Source organism: Salvelinus namaycush, chromosome 2, assembly GCF_016432855.1.
Source record: "Salvelinus namaycush isolate Seneca chromosome 2, SaNama_1.0, whole genome shotgun sequence".
Classification (NCBI taxonomy): Eukaryota; Metazoa; Chordata; class Actinopteri; order Salmoniformes; family Salmonidae; genus Salvelinus; species Salvelinus namaycush.
The window spans coordinates 19,688,320-19,710,225 of NC_052308.1; the positions used below are offsets into that span (position 1 = coordinate 19,688,320).

Consider the following 21,906-nt stretch of genomic DNA (forward strand, 5'->3'; position numbering starts at 1 on the left):
AGAACGTAAAGGCTGACGCACTGTCCCGCCTTTATGACACGGAGGATCGGTCCACCGAGCCTACTCCCATCCTTCCCGCCTCGAGGCTGATGGCACCAGTGGTATGGGAGTTGGACTCGGACATCGAGCGGGCGTTACGGGCGGAGCCTGCGCCTCCTCAGTGTCCGGCTGGGCGGAAGTACGTGCCGCTTGGTGTTCGGGACCAACTGATTCGGTGGGCTCACACCCTACCCTCCTCGGGTCACCCTGGGGTGGCGAGGACAGTGCGGGGCCTCTGGGAGAAGTATTGGTGGCCCACCTTGGCTAGGGACGTTAAGGTTTATGTCTCTTCCTGTTCGGTGTGTGCCCAGAGTAAGGCTCCTAGGCATCTTCCTAGAGGGAAGTTACAACCCCTCCCCGTTCCACAACGGCCATGGTCTCACCTATCCGTAGATTTCCTGACCGATCTCCCCCCGTCTCAGGGGAACACTACGGTTTTGGTGATTTTGGATCGGTTCTCTAAGTCCTGCCGTCTCCTCCCGTTGCCCGGTCTCCCTACAGCCCTACAGACTGCGGAGGCGTTACTCACCCACGTCTTCTGGCACTACGGACATCGTCTCTGATCGGGGTCCCCAGTTCACGTCCCGGGTATGGAGGGCGTTCATGGAGCGTCTGGGGGTCTCGGTCAGCCTGACCTCCGGTTATCACCCCGAGAGTAATGGGCAGGTGGAGAGAGTGAACCAGGAGGTGGGTAGGTTTCTGCGGTCGTATTGCCAGGACCGGCCCAGCGAGTGGTCTAGGTACGTCCCATGGGCGGAGTTGGCCCAAAATTCACTCCGTCACTCCTCGACAAACCTATCTTTGTTCCAGTGTGTGTTGGGCTACCAGCCGGTCCTGGCACCGTGGCATCCGAGTCAGACCGAGGCTCCTGCGGTGGAGGAGTGGGTGCAGCGCTCCAAGGAGACCTGGAGGGCCGTCCAGGAATCCCTCAAACAAGCCAGTGGACGGCAGAAGAGGAGTGCTGACCGCCACCGCAGTGAGCCCCCCGTGTTTGTACCGGGGGACAGGGTCTGGCTCTCGACCCGAAACCTACCCCTCCGCTTGCACTGCCGGAAACTGGGGCCGCAGTGTGTAGGGCCCTTTAAAGTCCTGAGGAGAATAAACGAGGTGTGTTATCGATTACAACTCCCTTCCTATTATCGTATTAACCCCTCGTTTCATGTGTCTCTCCTCAGGCCGGTGGTAGCTGGGCCCCTGCAGGACGGTGAGGTGCCGGAGGTCCCTCCTCCCCCTCTGGACATCGAGGGGTCCCCGGCGTACACGATACGGGCCATTCTGGACTCGAGACGCTGGGTGAGGGGCCTGCAGTACCTCGTGGACTGGGAGGGGTACGGTCCGGAGGAGAGGTGCTGGGTACCGGTGGGGGACATTTTGGATCCGTCAATGTTGAGGGATTTCCATCGCCTCCATCCGGGTCGCCCCTCGAGGCCGGTGTCGGCAGCGGGGGTGGGGGGGTGGGGGGGTTACTGTCACGACTCCTACCGAAGGTGGCTCCCCTTCCTGTTCGGGTGGCGCTCGGCGGTCGTCGTCACCGGCCTACTAGCTGCCACTGATCTTTTCCTCCCCCTCCTTGTCTGTTTATTAGTTACACCTGTTTTTAGTTAGGTTAATTAGTTGGGCTTTATTATCCAGCCGGCCCGCTTGCTGGGTGTGCGGGATTGTTTTATGTGTACTTGTGTACACGCCTGTAAGTCACGGTTGTTCGTGTACGTGAGTTATTTTCGGGACTGTTTAGTTCCCCTGTGTTTTGGGGCATTTGTTTTGAGTGGCGTCGTTTTCACCTGTGTGGTGAATAAAGAAGTAGCGCTACTCTGAACTCGCTGTCTCCTGCGTCTGACTTCTCCACTACACCCCGGGCATTACATAAAGAATCAATATTTTTTAGATTGAGTATTTATTGGGTCATTATGTTAGTATATTATGTATGTTTGTAAGAGTGTGTTATATGTGAAAATGTGTTCGTATTATAAATTGTATATGAATGTTTAATGGCACTTGGAAGATTAGTCCAAATGGGGACTAAAAGAGATCAAAATTAAATCAAATCAAATCAACTCAGCAAAAAAAGAAACATCCATTTTTCAGGACCCTGTCTTTCAAAGATAATTCGTAAAAATCGAAATAACTTCACATATCTTCATTGTAAAGGGTTTTAACACTGTTTCCCATGCTTGTTCAATGAACCATAAACAATTAATGAACATGCACCTGTGGAACGGTCGTTAAGACACTAACAGCTTACTGACGGTAGGCAATTAAGGTCAAAGTCATGAGAACTTAGGACACTAAAGAGGCCTTTCTATTGACTCTGAAAAACACCAAAAGAAAGATGTCCAGCGTCCCTGCTCATCTGCGTGAACGTGGCTTAGCCAAGCTGCCAGGAGGCATGAGGACTGCAGATGTGGCCAAGGCAATAAATTGCAATGTCCGTACTGTGAGACACCTAAGACAGCGCTACAGGGAGACAGGACGGACAGCTGATCGTCCTCGCAGTGGCAGACCATGTGTAACAACACCTGCACAGGATCGGTACATCTGAACATCACACCTGCGGGACAGGTACAGGATGGCAACAACAACTGCCCGAGTTACACCAGGAACGCACAATCCCTCCATCAGTGCTCAGACTGTCCGCAATAGGCTGAGAGAGGCTGGACTGAGGGCTTGTAGGCCTGTTGTAAGGCAGGTCCTCACCAGACATCACCGGTAACAACGTTGCCTATGTCAGGACCCGGTGTGAGAAACAGTCACTAATAGTCGGCAGAACCCAGAAGATGAGGCAGACACAGCAGTACTAGAGATGGTGGTTTAATAAAGGAAAAAAGATCTTCAGGCAAAAAATATAAATCCACAACGTCAAAAAGTAATGCCAAGAGAAAAAATGAATATCCACCAAGCTACAAAGAAAATCCACAAAGTGGTAAGAACAGCAGGGAAAAAACAAACCTCAAAAGAATAATCAAAAACAAACAAGAACAAAACCAGAGTACCTCAGGAAAATCTAACTGGAGAAATACATGTTCACAGCATGGCAGGGTGCTAACATACAAACACTGAGCAAAGAACTGAGGAACACACAGGGTTTAAATACCTACAAGGAAATGACACACAGGTGCAAATAATAATTAGAACAAGGGAAAAACAAAAGGTTCAAAAAAGGCGCAATGGGGGCATCTAGTGACCAAAACCTGAATAGTCCTGGCCAAAACCTGACAGAATCCCCCTCCTAGGAACGACTCCTGACGTTCCTACCAGCCTTCTCAGGGTGGAGGGCCCTGAACTGACGAATGAGGTCAGGGTCCAGTATGTCTTTGGTAGGAACCCAGGATGGCTCCTCGGGACCGTAGCCTTCCCAGTCCACCAGATACTGCCAGGACCGCTGCACCCGGCGGGAATCCAGTATCCGATGGACGGTATAAGCCGACTGGCCTCCGATGACACGGGGCGGAGGGGGAGGTCTGCCTGCCGGGATGAGGGGAGAAAAAACAACAGGTTTTAATAAAGAAATGTGAAACGTGGGATTAATCTTAAGGGATCTGGGTAAGTGCAGGCGAAAAGTAACGGGATTCACTCTCCTGGCAACCTTAAAGGGACCGATGAATTTCTGGGACAGCTTGCGAGACTCCACCCGTAGCGGTAAGTTCTTAGTTGAGAGCCATACTCTCTGGCCGGGGTACAGGGTAGGCCCGGGACGGCGACGGCTGTTGGCTTGTCGTTGGTACTGCTGTGAGAATGCAGAAGATTAAGACGGGCCTTCTTCCACGTAAGCCGACAGCGTCTGATGAACCTCAAGGCTGAAGGCACTCTGACTTCTGCCTCCTGGTCCGGGAACAATAGAGGAGCATAGCCAAACTGACACTCGTGCGGGGATATACCAGTGGAGGAGGAGCACAAGGTGTTGTGCGCATACTCGGCCCAAACAATGAAGGATGACCATGTGGACGGGTTGTTGGACACCATACATCTGAGGGTGGTTTCGAGCTCGATTCATCCTCTCGGTTTGGCCGTTGGACTCCGGATGGTACCCTGAAGATAGACTGGCCGTGGCCCCTATGAGTTGGCAGAAGGCCTTCCAAAACCTTGAGGCGAACTGGGGACCTCTGTCGGAAACCATATCTTGCGGAATGCCAAAGACTCGGAACACATGGTTAATCACCAACTCAGCCGTTTCCTTGGCAGAAGGTAATTTAGTCAAGGGAACAAACCTGGCCGCCTTAGAAAACCTGTCGATGATGACTAGGATAGTAGTATTACCATGGGACGGAGGAAGGCCAGTAATAAAGTCCAACGAGATATGGGACCAGGGTCGGTGGGGAATAGATAAAGGGTGAAGGAGTCCTTGAGGGCGGAGGTGAGAAGATTTGCCCTGGCAGCACACGGGACAGGCCTTGACGAAAGTGGCAACGTCTTCTTTTATGGTGGGCCACCAGAACTTACGCTGGATGAACTCCAAGGTGCGACCTACGCCCGGGTGACAGGTGAGGCGAGAGGAGTGCCCCCACAGAAGGACTTGGGACCTTGCTGCCTTGGGAACAAACAACCGATTGGCAGGACCTCCTTTAGGACCCGGTTCGATGGCTTGAGCTTGTTTCACGGTATCCTCAACTTGCCACGAGATCGGAGCCACGATCTTAGCGGCAGGAAGGACAGGCATGTCAGTATCTTCTCGAATGGCAGGAGAGTAGACTCGTGACAAGGCGTCCGGTTTGAGATTCTTCGACCCGGATCTATAGGTGAGGATAAACTGGAATCGATTGAAGAAAAGAGACCATCGAGCTTGTCTGGAGTTCAACCGCTTCGCCTGCTGGATATACTCCAGATTTTTGTGGTCCGTAAGCACTTGAAACGGTTGAGAAGCCCCCTCGAGCCAGTGCCTCCATTCCTTCAATGCCATCTTAACCGCTAGGAGTTCACGATCCCCCACATCGTAATTCCTCTCGGCCGGGGTAAGCCGGTGAGAGAAGAAGGCGCAAGGATGAAGCCTCTTGTCTTCACCCCTCTGAGACAGGACAGCTCCAACACCAACCTCTGATGCGTCTACCTCCACCACAAAAGGTTCATCCGCCGTCGGTAGTGTCAGGATGGGGGCAGAGAGGATGCGCTGCTTGAGTCCTTGGAAGGCCGTCTCAGCTTCTTTTCCCCACAGAAACCTTGTGTTGCCACCCTTGGTTAAAGCTGAGAGAGGGGCTGCCACCAAGCTGAAGTTCTTGATGAACTTGCGGTAAAAGTTAGTGAAGCCCAGGAAACGCTGAACTTCCTTAACGGACTTGGGGGTGGGCCAATCCGCTACCGCCCCTACCTTCCTGGGGTCCATCTGGACTCGACCGGGTTCCACTACAAATCCCAGGAATTGTACTCGAGAGGAATGGAATTCACACTTTTCCGGCTTAACGTACAAATGGCTGTCTAGGAGGCGTTGAGTACTTGTCTGACATGCTTAGTGTGTTCTTGAAGGGAGCTCGAAAAGATGAGGATGTCATCCAAGTAAACAAACACGAAGATGTTAAGCATATCCCTAAGCACATCGTTTATGAGCGCTTGGAACACAGCCGGGGCGTTGGTCAGGCCGAAGGGCATCACCAAGTATTCGTAGTGACCAGTAGGCGTGTTGAAAGCGGTCTTCCACTCGTCACCGGGTTTGATCCGCACAAGATGGTATGCGTTCCGCAGGTCAAGCTTAGTGAAGACAACTGCTTCCTGGAGCAGCTCAAAGGCTGTGGCCATAAGGGGTAGCGGTTACGGACGGTTATGGCATTGAGTCCCCGGTAGTCGATGCAAGGACGTAATCCACCGTCTTTTTTGGCCACAAAGAAAAACCCTGCTCCCGCCGGCGAGGTGGATGGACGCATGAGGCCTGCTGCCAGAGCGTCCTTGATGTAGGTATCCATAGCAGCTCGTTCGGGAGGAGATAGGGAAAAGATCCGACCCCTGGGGGGGCAGGTGCCCGGAAACAGGTCGATGGGGCAATCGTAAGGTCTATGGGGTGGTAGTTTGGTGGCCCTCTGTTTGCTAAATACCGGTTTGAGGTCATGGTAACACTCGGGAACTCGGGACAGGTCGATGGATTCTAGAGACTCGGGAGGGGAACTCGGGGAACTCGGGAAGATACAAGTGGCTTGGCACGTAGGACCCCACTGCTTGATAGTGCCCACAGACCAGTCGATGTGAGGGTTATGGCTGTGAAGCCAGGGGTATCCAAGGACGATAGGGAACTCGGAACAGGAGATCAGATGAAAGTTCATAATTTCCTGGTGTTGGGAAACTGAAAGTCGCAAGGGGGTAGTGACACGGGTGACAAGTCCAGATCCCAAAGGGCTTCCATCCAACTTAGTAACCCTCATGGGGTCACTTAGAGGTTCAGAGGGAATGCCATTCTCCTTCGCCCAGACACCATCCATGAAGTTACCTGCGGCTCCAGAGTCTACCAAGGCTTGAAGGGGAAGCTCGTGGTTGTCCCAGGAAAGGGTGACTGGAAAGAGCAGGCGGGAGTTGGATGGATGGGAGGAGGTTATGTTTCCCGTTACAGTCCTCCAAGGCCTGCACGGGAGAGTGCGTTTCCCTGGAGCCCGGGATACGTGGAGCGGAAATGGCCCGGTTTGCCACAATATAGACAGCATCGTTCCCTCATCCGGCGGTCTCTCTCAGCCTGGGAGATGCGTCCAATCTGCATGGGTTCCGGTGGAGTCAGCGAGGATAAAGGTGGAGACTCGGAGCTGGGGCCGATAGGAGCTAGGGTGAGAGGTCTACAGTTGAGTTCTCTCTCTCTCAGACGCTGGTCTATGCGCAAGGCCAACTTGATCAGGGACTCGAGGTTGTCCGGTGGTTCCCGAGTGGCCAGTTCATCTTGGATGGTGTCGGAAAGACCCTTCAAAAAGCACACTGTGAGCGCCTCGTCGTTCCAGCCACTTGCTGCTGCCACAGTGCGGAACTGGATGGCATAGTCCGTCACGCTGCGCCGACCTTGGCGGAGAGTCAGGAGCTGTTTGACTGAGTCAGGGCCGTTGGTAGGACCTTGAAACACTCGCTTGAATTCTTCAGCAAAGGTAGAGTAGCTGGCACAGCAGGGACTTTGGGCATCCCACACAGCAGTAGCCCAGGCTAGGGCTTTTTCTGACAGCAGGGTGATGATATATGCTATCTTGGACCGGTCGGTGGGAAACGACGATGGTTGCAGCTCGAAGGAGAGAGAACATTGGGTGAAAAACCCCTTACAAACACTCGGATCACCTGAGAACCGTTGGGGAGGCGGCAGACGAGGTTCAGCCAGGGGGTTAACTGCCACGGGCACTTGAATCTGATGTACTGGAGCAGAAGCGGTTGCCGGGGAAAGTCGATCAGAAATCTGCTTTATGGAAGTCAGCATCTCCGACAGAAGTTGAGAATGTCTAGCCATTAAGGCCTCTTGCTGAACCAGAGCAGCTTCGTAGCGTTGGACAGTCCCCTCGTGGTGGGACAGCATGGGAAAAAAATCCTGGGTACTGGCTGCCTCTGGGTTCATTATAATGGCTCAGTGTTTCTGTCAGGACCCGGTGTGAGAAACAGTCACTAATAGTCGGCAGAACCCAGAAGATGAGGCAGACACAGCAGTACTAGAGATGGTGGTTTAATAAAGGAAAAAAGATCTTCAGGCAAAAAATAAAAATCCACAACGTCAAAAAGTAATGCCAAGAGAAAAAATGAATATCCACCGAGCTACAAAGAAAATCCACAAAGTGGTAAGAACAGCAGGGAAAAAACAAACCTCAAAAGAATAATCAAAAACAAACAAGAACAAAACCAGAGTACCTCAGGAAAATCTAACTGGAGAAATACATGTTCACAGCATGGCAGGGTGCTAACATACAAACACTGAGCAAATAACTGAGGAACACACAGGGTTTAAATACCTACAAGGAAATGACACACAGGTGCAAATAATAATTAGAACAAGGGAAAAACAAAAGGTTCAAAAAAGGCGCAATGGGGGCATCTAGTGACCAAAACCTGAATAGTCCTGGCCAAAACCTGACAGCCTATGGGCACAAATCCACCGCCGCTGGACCAGACAGGACTGGCAAAAAGTGCTCTTCACTGACGAGTCGCGGTTTTGTCTCACCAGGGGTGATGGTCGGATTCACATTTATTGTCGAAGGAATGAGCGTTACACCGAGGCCTGTACTCTGGAGCGAGATCGATTTGGAGGTGGAGGGTCCGTCATGGTCTGGGGCGGTGTGTCATAGCACCATCGGACTGAGCTTGTTGTCATTGCAGGCAATCTCAACGCTGTGCGTTACAGGGAAGACATCCTCCTCCCTCTTGTGGTACCCTTCCTGCAGGCTCATCCTGACATGACCCTCCAGCATGACAATGCCACCAGCCATACTGCTCGTTCTGTGTGTGTTTTCCTGCAAGCCAGGAATGTCAGTGTTCTGCCATGGCCAGCGAAGAGCCTGGACCTCAAGGGTGAACGAAGGGTGAGCGCTAGGGCCATTCCCCCCAGAAATGTCCGGGAACTTGCAGGTGCCTTGGTGGAAGAGTGGGGTAAAATCTCACAGCAAGAACTGGCATATCTGGTGCAGTCCATGAGGAGGAGATGCACTGCAGTACTTAATGCAGCTGGTCCACACCAGATACTGACTGTTACATTTGATTTTGACCCTCCCCCCTTTGTTCAGGGACACATTATTCAATTTCTGTTAGTCACATGTCTGTGGAACTTGTTCAGTTATTGTCTCAGTTGTTGAATCTTGTTATGCTCATACACATTTTTACACATGTTAAGTTTGCTGAAAATAAACGTAGTTGACAGTGAGAGAATGTTTCTTTTTTTGCTGAGTTTATGTAGTTCTGTCTTTGAGCTGTTCTTGTCTATTGATGTTCTGTATTATGTCATTCTGTATTGTGTTTAGTGTTTTGTGTGGACCCCAGGAAGAGTAGCTTCTGCTTTTGCAACAGCTAATGGGGATCCTAATAAAATACCAAATGCTTGCAGTTAGCCACTGATCCCTTCCAAACCACTCATTGTTGAATTTGTGATTTCCAACTTAATGTTGTGTAATGTTTATGTCCATGAGCACCGATACATTTAATCTATAATTTCTCTTCATAATTTGAACAGGATTGAAAAGGATTTGCCAGTAGATGGTCGACTTGATTCATGATGATGACTGCTAGCTAAGATTTTGAAAGTATGATGTTGACATGATCAGTCCAATCAAAGCTGCGGTAGATATAACGTGATTTGAAAAAAAAAATTCTGTGGCCAATGACCTTGAGCCTCCTTGGATGGGCACTTCTAATATAGCTTTATGGCAGCAACCATGTGGCTTGAATTTTGCTTGCGTCCCCATGAGTGACAGAACACTGAGCCAATCCCGGCGCAACTAGAGAACCAACCCCTACACTCTGTATTTTCCGCAGGCTGCCCCACCACAAAAAGCACTGAGCTAGGCTTAAACACCTGCATTTTGGAACGGCCTTACTCAAAGCAAAAAACAAACAAACAAAAAAAGACCATGTTTGTATGTGGCTTTAACTCAATTATTTTTTACAAACATGTGACACGTATTAATGCCAAATTAACATGCAAAACAGGCTCTGTCCCACTTGCCCTGGATGACAGGTCGCCACTGCTTGTAAGACACAGGAAAATATAACAATGTATTGCAAAAAGGAAAAAATAAAATGGTAGTGTACTGGGAAAAAATGGGTTAGTCTGTGGACATCCAAAGGTAGGAATTAAGATTAGAGTGATTTGTTTATTGACCGATACACTTGGAATCGAGTATGATTGGAAAATAAACTTTTTTTTTTTTTTTTACACCAAGTCCTCCAACTAGGGGAAAGGGGGCTAGGGGCATATTACAAAATATGTTATTTGATAGTCTTCAATTATGCTAATTTCATAGCTGATCTATCCCCTAAATATATATATATATATATTTGTGATAGTAAGGTACTTAAATGTTAACCAGAAATTATTTGATATTGAGAACAGCTGCATTGGACCTTTAATGAAAACCCAAAATATGTGGTGAGTGCTGGTGTGTACAGTTGTGAGAAGATTCTCAAACCATAGTCATGTTAGCAACAAGGTGAATATAGCAGATTCTGTGCTTAATGGATGGAAAACAATAAGCCCGAGCTACACTCCCACCCAGTGACAGCGTAATTATAAATAACCCTTACTAGACTATGACATTCTAATGTAGACAAAGTACAAGAGCAATTGACAACATTCATTGAAAATACATACAGGTAATATAAAAACTAAATTCAACTTAAGACAAACTCAAATGAAACATTATCTAAGAGTACATAACTCTTCATTACATTGACAGCTGAGGTGCATTCATTCTCCATGGAACTTTCCTGAGTGTCATCATTCTCTGAAATCAAAATACATCAACATCATTGCAGAGGGGTAGATCACAATCACTGACTGACAACCCAGTCCAGAATCAACTCATAGCACATCTTGCCATGCAGACCACAACGGCTACAGTCATCTGTTAATACTTACTCTTCAGTGTCTTGCTACAGTCGTCTGTTTATTTACATTTTAGTGTGCTGTAGTTCCTGGCTACAGTCATCATCAGTGGATATTTACTCTCCAGTGTGTTATAGTTCCTGGATGGTACAGAGGAGCACATGGAACTGTTTCTTCCTCAATTCCAGCTGAGGAGGACTCAGACAATATATTAAGATAATCAATTATATATTTTTATCACGTTAAAATATATAAATTAAACAAAACACAAGCAGGAAAAAAGCCTACCTTATTTCCCACATTCTCTTTGATGTGGGACAGCTGGTGAAGCTCTTTGTCAAGAAAGAAATGTCCACATTGTTACTTTACAGCCTTATTCTAAAATGGATTAAATTGTCCCCACCCCCCAACAAGCTACATACAATGCCCCATAATGACAAATCAAAAAGAGGTTTTCAGAAATTGTTGCAAATGTACAGTGCTGTGCAAAAGTTTTAGGCAGGTGTGAAAAAATGCTGTTAAGTAAGAATGCTTTAAAAAAAGAGACATGTTAATAGTTTATATTTAGCAATAAAAAAAATGCAAAGTGAGTGAACAGAAGAAATATTGATTTGATGTAGATTGTTACCACCCTTTGCCTTCAAAACAGCATCAATTCTTCTAGGTACACTTGCACACAGTTTGAAGGAACTCTGAGGGTAGGTTGGCCCAAACATCTTGGAGAACTAACCACAGTTCTGTGGATTTAGGCAGCCTCAGGTGCTTCTCTCTCTTCATGTAATCCCAGACAGACTCAATGTTGAGGTCAGGGCTCTGTGGGGGCCATACCATTACTTCCAGGACTCCTTGTTCTTCTTTACGCTGAAGATAGTTCTTAATGACTTTTGCTGTATGTTTGGGGTCGTCATGCTGCAGAATAAATTTGGGGCCGATCAGATGCCTCCCTGATGGCATTGCATGATGGATAAGTATCTGCCTGTACTTCTCAGCATTGAGGAGACCATTAATTGTGACCAAATCCCCAACTCCGTTTGCAGAAATGTAGCCCCAAACTTGCAAAGAACCTCCACCGTGCTTAACTGTTGCTTGCAGACACTCATTCGTGTACCGCTCTCCAGCCCTTCTGCGAACAAACTGCCTTCTGCTACAGCCAAATATTTCCAATGTTGACTCATTGGTCCAGAGCACCTGCTGCCATTTTTCTGCACCCCAGTTCCTGTGTTTGTGCATAGCTGAGTCGCTTGGCCTCGTTTCCACGTCTGAGGTATGGCTTTTTGGTTGCAAGTCTTCCATGAAGGCCACTTCTGACCAGACTTCTCTGGACAGTAGATGGGTGTACCAGGGTCCCACTGTTTTCTGCCAATTCTGAGCTGATGGCACTACTGGACATCTTCCGATTGCGAAGGGAAGCAAGCATGATGTGTCTCATCTGCTGCAGTAAGTTTCCTTGGCCGACCACTGTGTCTATGGTCCTCAACGTTTCCCGTTCCTTTTTGCTTCTTCAAACGAGTTTGGACAGCACATCTGGAAACCCCTGTCTGCTTTGACATTTCTGCCTGGGAGAGACCTTGCTGATGCAGAACAACTACCTTGTGTCTTGTTGCTGTGCTCAGTCTTACCATGGTGTATGACTTTTGACAGGAAACGGTCTTCAGCAACCTCACCTTGTTAGCTGAGTTTGGCAGTTCCTCACCCAGTTTTATTCCTCCTACACAGCTGTTTCAGTTAATGATTGTGTTTCAACCTACATATTAATTGATGATCATTAGCACCTGTTTGGTATAATTGTTTAATCATACATCTGACTACATGCCTACAATATCCCTGACTTTGTGCAAGTGTACCTACAAGAATGTATGCTGTTTTGAAGGCAAAGGGTGTTCACACCAAATTTAGATTTGATTTAGATTTTTCTCCTGTTCACTCAATTTGCATTTAGTTAATTAATAAATATAATCTATTAACATATCTATTTTTTTAAAGCATTCTTACTTTACAGCATTTCACACCTTCCTAAAACTTTTGCACAGTACTGTATATTAAAAAAAACGTTAATATCACATTTACTTAAAACCTCTCTTGGGTAGGGGGCAGTAAAAAAGCATGCCCAAAGTAAACTGCTTGTTACTCAGGCCCAGAAGCTATGATATGCATATAATTGTAGATTTGGATAGAAAACACTCTAAAGTTTCTAAAACTGTTAAAATTATGTCAGTGAGTATAACAGAACTGATATGGCAGGCGAAACCCCGAGGACAAACCATCCCCCCCCAAAAATGTCAGCCTTCAACTGTTTCAAATGGCTTTCATGTTTATTATGAGGCGAAGTCCTCCCAGATTGCAGTTCATAGGGCTTCCACTAGATGTCAACAATCTTTAGAAAGAGTTTCAGGCTGTTTTTTGGAAGAATTAGCTGGAAGTTGTAGTTTTTCTAAGTAGTGTAGTGTTTCCATGCTCGTGGGTGAAAGCGTGTTCTTTGTTATTTATCTCCGGTAATGAACATACTATTCTCCGTCTTACATTTTATTGTTTATTTACGTATTAGGGTACCTGAGATTTGATTATAAACGTTGTTTGACTTGTTTGGATACGTTTATTGGTAACGTTTGGGATTCATTTTGTATGCATTTTGAAGTAGGGAAACCGGTGGAGTATTGAATGAAGCGCGCCAGCTAAAATGAGTTTTTATGGATATAAAGAAAGACTCTATCGAACAAAAGGACCATTTGTGATGTAACTGGGAACTTTTGGAGTGCCAACAAAAGAAGATCTTCAAAGGTAAGGCATTTATTATATCGCTATTTCTGACTTTCGTGTCGCACCTGCCTGGTTGAAAAATGTTTTTCATGTTTTGTATGCCGGGTGCTGTCCTCAGATAATAGCATGGTGTGCTTTCGCCGTAAAGCCTTTTTGAAATCTGACACAGCGGCTGGATTAACAAGAAGTTAAACTATATTTTGATGTATAATACTTGTATTTTCATGAATGTTAAATATTTATATTTCTGTAATTTGAAATTCGCGCTCTGCAATTTCACCAGATGTTGGCCAGGTGGGGCGCTACCGTCCCACCTGCCCATAAGAAGTTTTTAAGTATTCAGACCCCTTACTCAGTACTTTGTTGAAGCACCTTTGGCAGTGATTACAGCCTCGAGACTTTGTGGGTTTGACGCTACAATCTTGGCACTCAAGGACATTCAGAGACTTGTCCCAAAGCCACTCCTGCACTGTCTTGGCTGTGTGATTAGGGTTGTTGTCCTGTTGGAAAGTAACCCTTTGCCCCAGGTTTTCATCAAGGATCTCTCTGTACTTTGCTCCAATCATCTTTCCCTTGATCCTGACTAGTCTCCAGTCATTGCCACTGAAAAACATTCCCACAGCATGATGCTGCCACCACCATGCTTCACTGTAGGGATGGTGCCAGGTTTCCTCCAGACTTGACACTTGGCATTCAGGACAAAGAGTTCAATCTTGGTTTCATCAGATCAGAAAATCTTGTTTCTCATGATTAGAGTCCTTTAGGACACAACCTTGTCTTTGGAGCTCTACGGACAATTCCTTTGACCTCATGGCTTGGTTTCTGCTCTGACATGCACTGTCAACTGTGGGACCTTATTTGTGTGCCTTTCCAAATCATGTCCAATCCATTGAATTTACCACAGGTGGACTCCAATCAAGTTGTAGAAACATCTCAAGGGTGATCAATGGAAACCGGATGCACCTGAGCTCAATTTCGAGACTCATAGCAAAGGGTCTGAATACTTATGTAAATAAGGATTTATTTTATTTTACAAACCTGTTTTCGCTTTGTCATTATGGGGTATTGTGTGTAGATTGATGAGGAATTTATATATTTTAATCAATTTTAGAACAAGATGGTATGGTAACAAAATGTGGAAAAAGTCAAGGGGTCTGAATATTTTCCGAATGCACTGTATCTGCGTAGATGAACATATTGGCTGCCTCCATTAAAATGTGTCAAGAAAAGAGGAAGTTAACTCACTTTAATGTTCCATGGTGATCTGGATGTTGCTGGATGACCTTTGCCAGTGCATCATACTCTAGAAAATGCTAAATTAAAGGGCACAAAGAACATTTGATTCTACTCTATCATGAACAGTACTGTACCAGATCTCTGTACTAAAAGTATTGACACAAGACTAACCAATAACTGTGCAAGTGAAAAACCTCAATAGATAATTTCCCCAAAAACTTTTATAGCCATCTTGCACTTTAATACATCTTGAAGTGCACCCGATCAACCTCACCTTGCTGATTATTTTGGATTTTCTTTGCCCTCTGGATCTCCTTTTGTCATTCTGATTTGTATCATGTGCTGATGTTATGTTTTGTTCTAAAGAGAAAAAAGATAATGAAATAGGGTGTGACTACAAGTTTTGACTAAGGTATGGGTTGACAGTAGAATGTAGTGTAATGGACTGAGACGCCAGTCTCATTTCTCTCACTTATGTCAGTGTATATTTTCTCATCGTTTTCCATTTCCCAGAGGTTCATGTCATACACCAGCAAGGTCTTCCCCATTGAGAATTGACATTGTGCCTATGTACCCTACATCCTCTGGTACTGTGTAAATCTGCAAAGAGAAATAATTATAATTTTACTTTAAGATAGTTTACATGACAGTTGATGTAAACTTGAATGAAACAGTATTAGCCATATATAGGCTTGTCAAGACCAAGAGAAAATGTTTCATTAGTCAAATCAATCTCTCCTGGTTTTGATGTGGCTACAATAGGCAATGATTGGCGGTAGCTGGTTAGCTAGTAGGAACAACGGCTTATCACACAGGGCAGAGCAGTCACATGTACCCTTCTTCAGGCAACCCAGTTGAATTGCACCATTTAGTAAAGTTCTTCAAAAGAACATTGATACTTTGGTTGTCTCCATCAATGAGAAGACGTTTCCAAATAACTTTGTCTGTAATGGATAAGTAAGCAACGTTACCAATGAGCACTTTGACCACCTCCTAGAGGAGGGTTTCCCAGACGCGGCCCTGGGGCCCTCCCTGCACGTTTTGGTTTTTGCCCTTGCACTACACAGCAGAATCAAATAATCAAAGCCTGATCTGCTAGCTAACACATTCACACCGGTTGTTCATGATGACGAACTCAAAAGATCTGTCATGCTTGTGTAAAATGATGTCGCTAAACACAAGAGATGTAGCTAGCAACTATCATCACTCATGAATAAATAATATACACAATAGTTCACTAGCAAGCTAGTTAACTAAGTTGGCTAAATGGCACCACAGGCTAGCATTTTAGCTAGATAGCATAGTTAACAATACATGTACAGTATCCAGTTATTCAATGTAGCTGATGCCTTCAAAATGAGATTAAAGTGGCCATTTCAAATACACAGAACTAATTAGACAGGTAGTATGATTAAGAAACCAATCTCAATAACACATTAGTTCGCTAGCTAATTGGGTAATATCAAACAATGAACAATCTCCATCAGCTACAGCACCCATTTGTCCAGGTAAATTTGCTCTTCTTTTAATTTAACTTTATCGTTAAAGGAAATAAAAAGGGCTGCATTCAGAACATAAAAATACAGATAGAACAATGAGCTTAGGGTTAGTTATACAAATCTTTGATAAAAACCTAGTAGAACCAAAGACAGTACAGTATGAAGATTTCTAGGCTAAAACTGCTTCTCCAATAGAAATCCCCGATCTCACTTGTAGGCGATTCCAGCAAAGCTAATACGTAGAAATACGTCATCAGGTCTAACGGTCGTCTTGCTCCAAACGCCGCATGTGCAGCCCTCAAAGCTGTCTATTTTCCTCGAAAGTACGTAATGTCACGATTTCAAAGCTATACAATATTATAGAGGCCAAGTTAATTATCTCAAATCCTGGAAAAGGTTTGTAATGTTGAGCTTCTTGTTCATGAAATTCGTGTTAATGTTGGATCTCTGTGCTCACATTCATTCCTTGAAGTAATCAGAGATTTGGATATAATGACAAGACAAGCTCCCACCTATTCCTCTCTTTGGATTGGTGGATATATTTCGTTATTTATATTCGATGAGGGTGTTGACGTCAACCGCCTGTATTTAATCGAGAGAGATGCTATGCTACTAGCCACATGTCATGAATATGCATAGCCATCTCGAAACAACTCCAATATAGTGTTTTTTCTCAAAGTTGCCGGGGTGTCACGTGCCCTACTTACACCAGTACACTCGTAACAACCTAAGCATTACGAAACGTATATTTGATCAAATAAACCTCACATAGAAAATAAGCCATTACATTTTCTTTGACCAAATTCGACTCTCATTGACCTCCATACAAAAACTCCTCGCTTGGTGAGCGAAAGAAACGAAACACCACCTGCTGGAGAAGACAGATTTTTGGCCCAGTTGTCCCTATCCCTTCTTCATCTATGTGGTAGTACTATCAAAGAGAGTACAATATGAAGACAGGCAGAAACTGCTTCTCCAATGGAAATCCCGAGTCACGCTTGTAGGCGATGTCATGGCGACGTTGGTTAGCTAAGCGCATGCGCATATATATACGTAATCAGCTCTACCGGTCGTTTTGCGTCGAACTGCGCATGTGCAGGCTATCAACTCAAACCCACTCATTCAATATAAAGTTGTTTTTAACATCCTCAACTACCTAAGACATTGTCTCAAATCTAGGTTGTGCCTTTAGATTTCGATAAAATTAACAGCTAAGGAAGAAATGTTCACTTCCCTCATTGATTTCTCAAACCCCAAAACCTGGCCTGGTCTCCATGGTCAAAATGTTCCCGGAAGTCTCGCAATGTCGAGTCTTTGGGTTTAGAAACTCTGTGGTGCTAGCGTTGTACTATAATCACCCATAATGCACCGCGCGGCCCATTGGCGCTGCATGGGCAACATATACAAGGGCGTTAATACGATTCCAATGGAGTTTCCCATCTCCTTAAAAGTATCTCTGACTGAACGCACCCCGAAAATACCCCGCCTCTGAAAAAAAAGGTCACGGATTGGTCAAAAGACCAGCTCGTGTTAATTTTGACAGCATGAGAATCTCGTGAAACTACTCCTCTTCGTTCACGATTACGGTGCATGTATTTTGCTGAAAATTGTTACTTGGCCCCTATGACAAGACACCAAATGCTACCAGTTTCAGCTCTGTGAAACCCATTGTGGAATAAAAGAACGGGTAAAACAGTTAGCTGGCACGGCAGCGACGTGCGTGCGTGAAGTATAAACTGTAAAAAATTGTGACGTCTGCATCCCAGAATGCAGTTTGGTAAACAGACATGGAAGCACCTGGTAAAGACCTCCACAGTCAGTGAGCATTGCATTCGTTCTTTCTGCACGATCTCCATACTTTAATATCCGCCACATTCAACAGATTTGTATCTGTCTGCCGTCACATTTGCATCCCCAACGTCCAGGACCTTGGTAAGTGCAAATACATCATGTTTCTATTTCGGCTGTTAATGACTTCTGCCAGGTTCATTGGAATATATGGCTGGCCAGCTAGCTAGCTTACTTGAGTTAGCGCTAATGATAGCTAGCTAGCCACTCCTCGATTGACTGCGAAATGATCTACAGTTTGGTGATATGGGCACAGAGTTTCTAAACCAGAGGCGCAACATCGCGAGACTTCCGGGAACGCTTGCGAAACACCAAGCAGACCATGCCGGGGTTTGATGTTTGAGAAGTTAATGAGTGAAAAACTAAGAGAGAAAAAATTCCTTAGTTGTAAATTTCTCGAAATCTAAAGGCACTAGCTATATTCGAGACAATGTCTTAAGTAGTTGAACATGTTATTACGCCAACGTCGTAAAAGTGATAAACTGACACGTTTTCATCTTAGTCATAAACATCTTGTCTTTATATCGTCTTTGACGGCATGCTCGTGCGCAAGCGTGAGATGGTCAGTGCTACTCGGGATCCTTGGGACGTCCCTAACCCAACCTTAACCCAGTGTTTCCCCAACTCGGTCCTCGGGACCCCAAGGGGTGCACGTTTTGGTTTTTGCATTAACACCACACAGCTGATTCAAATTATCACTTAGGCTCCCGAGTGGTGCAGCGGTTTAAGGCACTGCATCTGGTAGAGGTGTTACTAGAGACTCTGGTTCGATTCCAGGCTGTATCACAACCGGCCGGAATTGGGAGTCCCATAGGGCGGCGCACAATTGGCCCAGCGTTGTTAGGGTTTGGCCGGGGTAGGTCGTCATTGTAAATAAGAATTTGTTCTTAACTGACTTGCCTAGTTAAATATATATATATATATATTTTTTTACATATCAAAGCTTGATGATTAGTTGATTATTTGAATCAGCTGTGTAGTGGTAGGGCAAAAACCAAAACGTGTACCCCTTGTGGTCCCTGAAGACCGAGTTTGAGAAACCCTGCCTTAAACTTTTAACATTTCAACTTCAATGGGGGGAACATCCCAAGGATCCCGGAAGGCACAGGGCCACCATTAGACCCGATGAGGTTTTATTTAACTAGGCAAGTCAGTTAAGAACTAATTCTTATTTACAATAACGGCCTAAAGGTGGTCTAGGAAAAAAAACTCTAGACCACCTTTACACCACACAGAGACGACAGTACTATTTTGCTAGCACAGACTGGAATATGTTCCGGGATTCATCCAATGGCATTGAGAAGTATACCACCTCAGTCACCGGCTTCATCAATAAGTGCATCGGCGACGTCGTCCCCACAGTGACCGTATGTACATATCCCAACAAGAAACCATGGATTACAGGCAACATCCGCACCGAGCTAAAGCCGAGAGCTTCCACTTTTTCAAGGAGCGGGACACTAATCCAGACGCTTGTAAGAAATCCCGCTATGCCCTCAGACGAACCATCAAACAGGCAAAGCGTCAATATAGGACTAAGATTGAATCCTACTACACCAGCTCTGATGCTCGACGGCTGTGGCAGGGCTTGCAAACGATTACAAACTACAAAGGGAAGCACAGCCACGAGCTGCCCAGTGACACGAGCCTACCAGAAGCCTTTTATGCTCGTTTGAAGCAAGCAACACTGAAGCGTGCATGAGAGCACAAAGCTGTTCCGGATGTCTGTGATCACACTCTCCGTAGCTGATGTGAGCAAGACCTTCTACTTTCACAAGGCCGCGGGGCCAGACGGATTACCAGGACGTCTACTCGGAGCATGTGCGGACCAACTGGCAAGTTTCTACACTGATATTTTCAACCTCTTCCTGACAGTGTGTAATATCTACATGTTTCAAGCAGACCACCATAGTCCCTGTGCCCAAGAAAGCAACGGTAACTTGCCTAAATGACTTCCGCCCCGTAGCACTCACGTCTGTAGCCATGAAGTGCTTTGAAAGGCTTGTCATGGCTCACATCAACACCATCATCCCGGGAAACCCTAGACCCACTACAATTCGCATATCGCCCCAACAGATCCACAGATGATTAAATCTCAATCGCACCCCACAATGCCCTTTCACACCTGGACAAAAGGAACACATATATGTGAGAATGCTGTTCATTGACTACAGCTCAGTGTTCAACGCCATAGTGCCCACAAAGCTCATCACTAAGTTAAGGACCCAGGGACTAATCACCTCCCTCTGCAGCTGGATCCTGGGCTTTCTGACGGACCGCCCCCCAGGTGGTAAGGTTAGGGAACAACACATCTGACACGCTGATCCTCAACGTTGGGGCCCCTCAGGGGTGCGTGCTTAGTTCCCTCCTGTACTCCCTGCTCACCCACAACTGTGTGGCCAAGCACGACTCCAACGCCATTAAGTTTGCAGACGACACAACAGTGGTAGGCCTGATCACCGACAACGATGAGACTGCATATAGGGAGGAGGTCAGAGACCTGGCAGTGTGGTGCCAGGACAACAACCTCTCCCTCAATGTGAGCAAGACACATTGGACTACAGGAAAAGGAGGGCCGAACAGGCCCCCGTTAACATTGAAGGGGCTGTAGTGGAGCGGGTCCTTGGTGTCCATATCACCAACAAACTATCATGATCCAAACACACCAAGACAGCCGTGAAGAGGGCACGACAACACCTTTTCCCCCTCAGGAGACTGAAAAGATTTGGCATGGGTCCCCAGATCCTCAAAGTTATACAGCTGTACCATCGAGAGCATCCTGACCGGTTGCATCACTGCCTGGTATGGCAACTTCTCGGCATCTGACCGTAAGGAGCAATAGAGGTTTGTGCGCACGGCCCAGTGTTCGGCGCATGTGACAGATAAAATTTGTTTCGAATAAGTATGGTGTTACTTCTGTGTTTGTCTCAATGGAGTCTAAACTATTCATTTATTATTTTTACAATGTTAAATGTATTTTGTGCGGAGAACATTGGTGTTGAGCAGTGAAATACCCTCCAAAGAACCATGCAAGAGTGTCTGTGCCACAATGTTGTCATTCATATGAACAATCATTTGCATGACCAAAGTGCATTGGATTTTGAGTAACTGACAAACCAAATGTAGCATAAAGACATTGTATACAATTGGCCTAATCCTTTTTTTTCTACTAATGTAAATCGTTTTGATTATTTTAACACAAATGTAGTACACTCAAATAATACATTTAACCTACTACCTAGCTAATGCTCTTGATTAGTAATTGTTTTAGCAAATTAACAAGTAACTATTTCACTATTAGTTTACATATAATGCAGCTAATGCTAGCTGATTGGTAAATAAAGTAACGACACATTTTTGGTGTCAGAATTTCAATAGATTACTTGCTAGTTCTACAATTTGGAAAATGTGGCTTTTGCATTAACTAGGCTTAAGTCCTCTAATGTAGTCTACATTATGTTGCCTTGTAGGCCTATGCTTTGCCTCGTAGGCCTAGGCTAGTTGAAGTCATGACGCATCAGTGGTATATGTAGCCTAGGCCTATTGTGTTTAGTGATGTAAGGATGTGTACTAGAGCTGGACCATATGGACAAAAATCCATATTGTGATAAATTGCCTCGATTGATGCCATAACGATAAATAGAATGATTTTTAACGTTAATGTGCACCACAGTTTTTTTTTATTACCCTTTAAACTACTACTACTAGTTTGATTGTTAATGGGGCAATTTATGGCAACAGTCACCCATATTATCAAACTTATTTAATTTCAAACTTCACATTTCTCTAGTATAAGCTACTTATCATAATGAATGATATCAGCAAAATGCTTGCGTGCTCGGTATGGATAATTCTGTTTATCGTCCCAGCTCTAACGTGTACATCTTTTTGATTAAGCTAAGCTTCATTGAAATGCAACTCTCTATTAGCTAGCAACAGTTTTGTTGTATGATAGCCTAGGCATAAGCTACTCTATACTGTGTGCAACTCTGGCACAAGACAATTTGATCCCCTCATACCAACGCCTGTTATAGAAATTCCTCCACATTCTTGTCACTG

The 21,906-nt window shown here is 45.6% G+C and overlaps 2 protein-coding genes across 2 annotated transcripts in view; one reads left to right on the forward strand and one right to left on the reverse strand.

Moving 5' to 3' along the window:
- Positions 1–10,638: 10,638 nt before the first annotated feature.
- Positions 10,639–15,625, reverse strand: thoc7 (THO complex 7). Its single transcript, XM_038964324.1, is given in 8 exon segments — positions 10,639–10,695; positions 10,796–10,870; positions 14,506–14,567; positions 14,775–14,831; positions 14,834–14,860; positions 14,973–15,100; positions 15,336–15,493; positions 15,605–15,625. Coding segments are annotated over 8 exon segments (585 nt in total).
- Positions 15,626–17,791: 2,166 nt separating this feature from the next.
- Positions 17,792–21,906, forward strand: part of LOC120059935 (ataxin-7) — a 33,695-nt gene continuing 29,580 nt past the window's right edge. The window contains exon 1 of the mRNA XM_039009014.1: positions 17,792–17,931. The gene's annotated coding sequence lies outside the window, so the exon portion shown is untranslated. The remainder of the gene's footprint in view (positions 17,932–21,906) is intronic.